Source organism: Orycteropus afer, unplaced genomic scaffold, assembly GCF_000298275.1.
Source record: "Orycteropus afer afer isolate SDZICR_OR568_19922 unplaced genomic scaffold, OryAfe1.0 scaffold01534, whole genome shotgun sequence".
NCBI lineage: Eukaryota > Metazoa > Chordata > Mammalia > Tubulidentata > Orycteropodidae > Orycteropus > Orycteropus afer.
Window position 1 is genome coordinate 8,970 of NW_006923121.1, and position 3,238 is coordinate 12,207.

At 50.1% G+C, this 3,238-nt stretch overlaps 1 gene segment (V, D, J or C); it reads right to left on the reverse strand.

Annotated features, from left to right (window-relative positions):
* The window catches only part of LOC103213303, a gene marked incomplete at its 3' end in the record, with an annotated part of 6,559 nt that extends 4,345 nt beyond the window's left edge, over positions 1-2,214 (reverse strand). Inside the window, 2 exon segments of the V gene segment in view lie at positions 1,707-2,047; positions 2,169-2,214. Of these exon segments, the coding sequence occupies positions 1,707-2,047; positions 2,169-2,214 (387 nt within the window).
* Positions 2,215-3,238: the final 1,024 nt, after the last annotated feature.

Here is a 3,238-nt window from a genome sequence, read left to right on the forward strand (position 1 = left end):
AAATGGGACCCTTGATATGCTTAGAAAGCAGCTGAGATGTGTATTTGGTTGGGGCAGAGCTAGAGAATGGAAGGTGATCAAGATGGCGGCCCAGAGGTGCAGTGGGCGTGGCCTGCAGACCGTGTAGGGCCTCAGTCACTCTCCATGTCTGCTCTCCTCCAAAATCCATGTTAACATCTCCCAGAAACTGCAAATATCCCCATCAGTCCAAATCCTTCCTAGTGGTTACAATGATAGGTCTCAATTTACCATGGATTCTGTCTCCTAATATGGTGACGAGATTTGCATTTGTGTTCATAGATGAGATATTCCTAGAATTTTCTAATTTGATATTGTTCCTGTTGGGTTTCATGTCATGATCTTGCTGAAAGCAGAAAATGAGGTTAGCCAATGTTCTTTCTATTTAAAGTCTTTGGCGGGAGGTGTTGCACATTTGATAGAACTTTCTCATGATGCCTTCTAGTTTGGACTTTTGTTAGAGGGGAAAGATTGGATCACTGATTAGTGTATGTGCATAAGCATGTGCGTGTGCATGTTTGCATGTATGTTTGTATTTTCGCAGAGCCCCTGACACTGTGGATGGCAGAGTCAGCATAGTCTGACCTTGAACACTGGAGGCAGGAGAGAAGGTGACAGAAAGAATGGGATGACTGACCACCTGGGCCCAGATGCCAGGTGTGAACGTCAGGGAACAAGGCCCCACTATCATTTCACTTGTCCTATAATGGAAACGTCCTTTCTAATATGTGAAGAGGGTGAACTGAGGGGATGGGGCCATGGCCAAGATGCCCTCAGAGCTCTACTTGCTGAAGCCTCATTGGTGGAACTGAGATGAACTCCTCTCCATGTGTCACGTGCCCTCTGCCCAGACAATCCTGCTGGTCAAGTGTCTCCATGCAGACTTGGTCCTGCGAGGCGATCGTCTTCCGCACCCTGTCTGGGTGACAGCCTGGGCAATGACATTATGAGGGCTGGAGGGGGAGCTACGAAGCGAGGGGGCGAGTCAGAGCTGAGGGCTCCTGTGGCTCCTGGGGACCCAGGGGCAGAAAAGTCACACTGCACGGAGGACACTGCCTGTCCAAGTTTTCTAGAGTTATTATTGTCCTAACTGGCCTGGCCCAGAACCTGCTTTGTCAAGACTAGTGCAGGAGCACCTCCTGCTGGTCTTAGAGCCCAGACTCTCCTGCCCCAGAGACACCACCAGGCTCCCTGGAAGGCAGCTTCACTTTCAGATGGCTCTTTCTACTGTCACTACCCAGGACAGAAGAATGAGGAGGTCCCTTGCACAGTGTGTGAGGCTGAGATACTAACTGCATCCAGGTTACCAGTGTCCATCAGTCTGCTCAGATGGGTGTAGGGTACACTTTATGGCACCAGAGTTTTTAGGATTGCCTGAAATTTGAATTGTTTCTCCCAGGGGTTTATGATCGTCCCATCAAAGGACAACTATATGGGCTCTGGGTTTTTTTGCATGTGGACCCTGGTGGGGAGCTTCAGTGTTATTGTGGGTATTTTTTTCAGTTTGTTTCTTCAACTATGATTTTTTAATATTTTGATTTCCTAGGCCTTCAGAAATATCGAATAGAAATTAAGGGGACAGCCACTGTTATCAGATACTATCTTCAGAAATAGTGTACATTAAACTTATTTTAATAATAAAAGAGACAGCCTCAGAGACACTGAAAAGCCTGGGGTTTTTGTCCCACTTCCTCATCTGCCTGCTTCACTGTGGAAACATTGTTGTACCAGATCATACAGTAGTAATCAGCCTCGTCCTCAGGCTGCAGCCCAGAGATGAGCAGGAGCCCTGCATTGGCCGAGGCATCTTTGCCTCCAGAGAAGCGGCTGGGGACCCCAGATCCCAAACTTGTACTTGAGGAGTAGTACAGGAGATACCGGGGAGGGCTCCCTGGCTTCTGCTGGTACCAGCTTATGGTGTAGCTGCCCACACTTATGTCACTGCTCAGGGTGCAGGTGAGTTTCACAGATGCTCCCGGGGATGCAGAGACAGAGGGTGGCTGAGTCACCACAGACTGGGCGAAGGTACCTGTAAAACAGAGATGCTCATGGGTGAGGGACAGGGGCCATGGCGAAAGTGCTGGGGATCCAAACAAGAGAGCTTGACTCAGACAAGGAGGCTTCCCCGGGTCTCAGAGCCCTGTCCCTACCTGTGCAGTGAGAGAGGAGCACGAGGAGGAGAGGGGCCCAGGCCATGGCGGACACAGCCCTGCTGAGGCCCCACAGTGGGGCTGGCTGCCCCAGGCTCTCCTTTTATTTCCAGGCTCTGCCGGAGGAGGGGCTGCCAATTCAAATGTCCTTCCATCCCTTTACTGGCCCAGCCCCTCCCTGAACCTTCTCCCTGTAGCTCAGCACCTGCTGACACCACACAAAGGTTCTTCCTCAGGGGACTCTGCCAGGACTGACAGGACACAGCTGTCAGCTGGGTCCCATCAGTGAGCACAGCCCCCCCACCCCCCGGCATGGGCTCCTTTCATTGAATAGTCCTTACTGTGAAGCAGGTGGAACCACAGGGCTGGTCCCCAGTGCCCCCTGCTGGCCACAGAGCACATCTTTCCCATCGTTGTGACCTGACAGTCCAGCTGCTCTCAGCCACTCACCGGGTCACTGTCTCCATCCACACATCGATGGTCTGACTCTTAGATACTGAGATACACAGTTATCACTCCCCAAGGAATCCAGTCTATAGGAATGTAAACATGTGCATAAAGTACCACTGAAGGTGTGATCACCTTCAGTGAAGATTCTGCAGAAAGCTCCATGACCCAAGTGCACCAACAGGTCAGGCATCTCAGATGAGGGGTCAGCTGAGCTGCTTTGTGGGGCAGGAGGGGCTTCTTGGGGGCACAGTACAGGATGAGTGTGACCCAGAAATAACAATGTTCAGTGGCAAGTTCAAAACACAGCAATTCAGCACAAGTTCCCAAAGATATGCAGTGCTTTCAGAATTTCTATAGAGATTGGACTGCATTCCATTATTTGGGAAAAAACAAGTAACATTGTTAGGTCTAGAATTAACCAGTAACTATTTCTCTATTTCTGCAGAAGAAAGATGAAGCTGTCTGCTTCCATAAAGTTTACAGCCTTGGAAATCCTTTGAAATCCAGCTCTCTGGCTGTTTCCTCTCTCTGCATCCTACATCTGGCTCATCATCATCTGACCACTGGTTTTGAACTTGACCAACTGCCAACAGGACCAACTGCCTTCTGTAGTGCCTGCT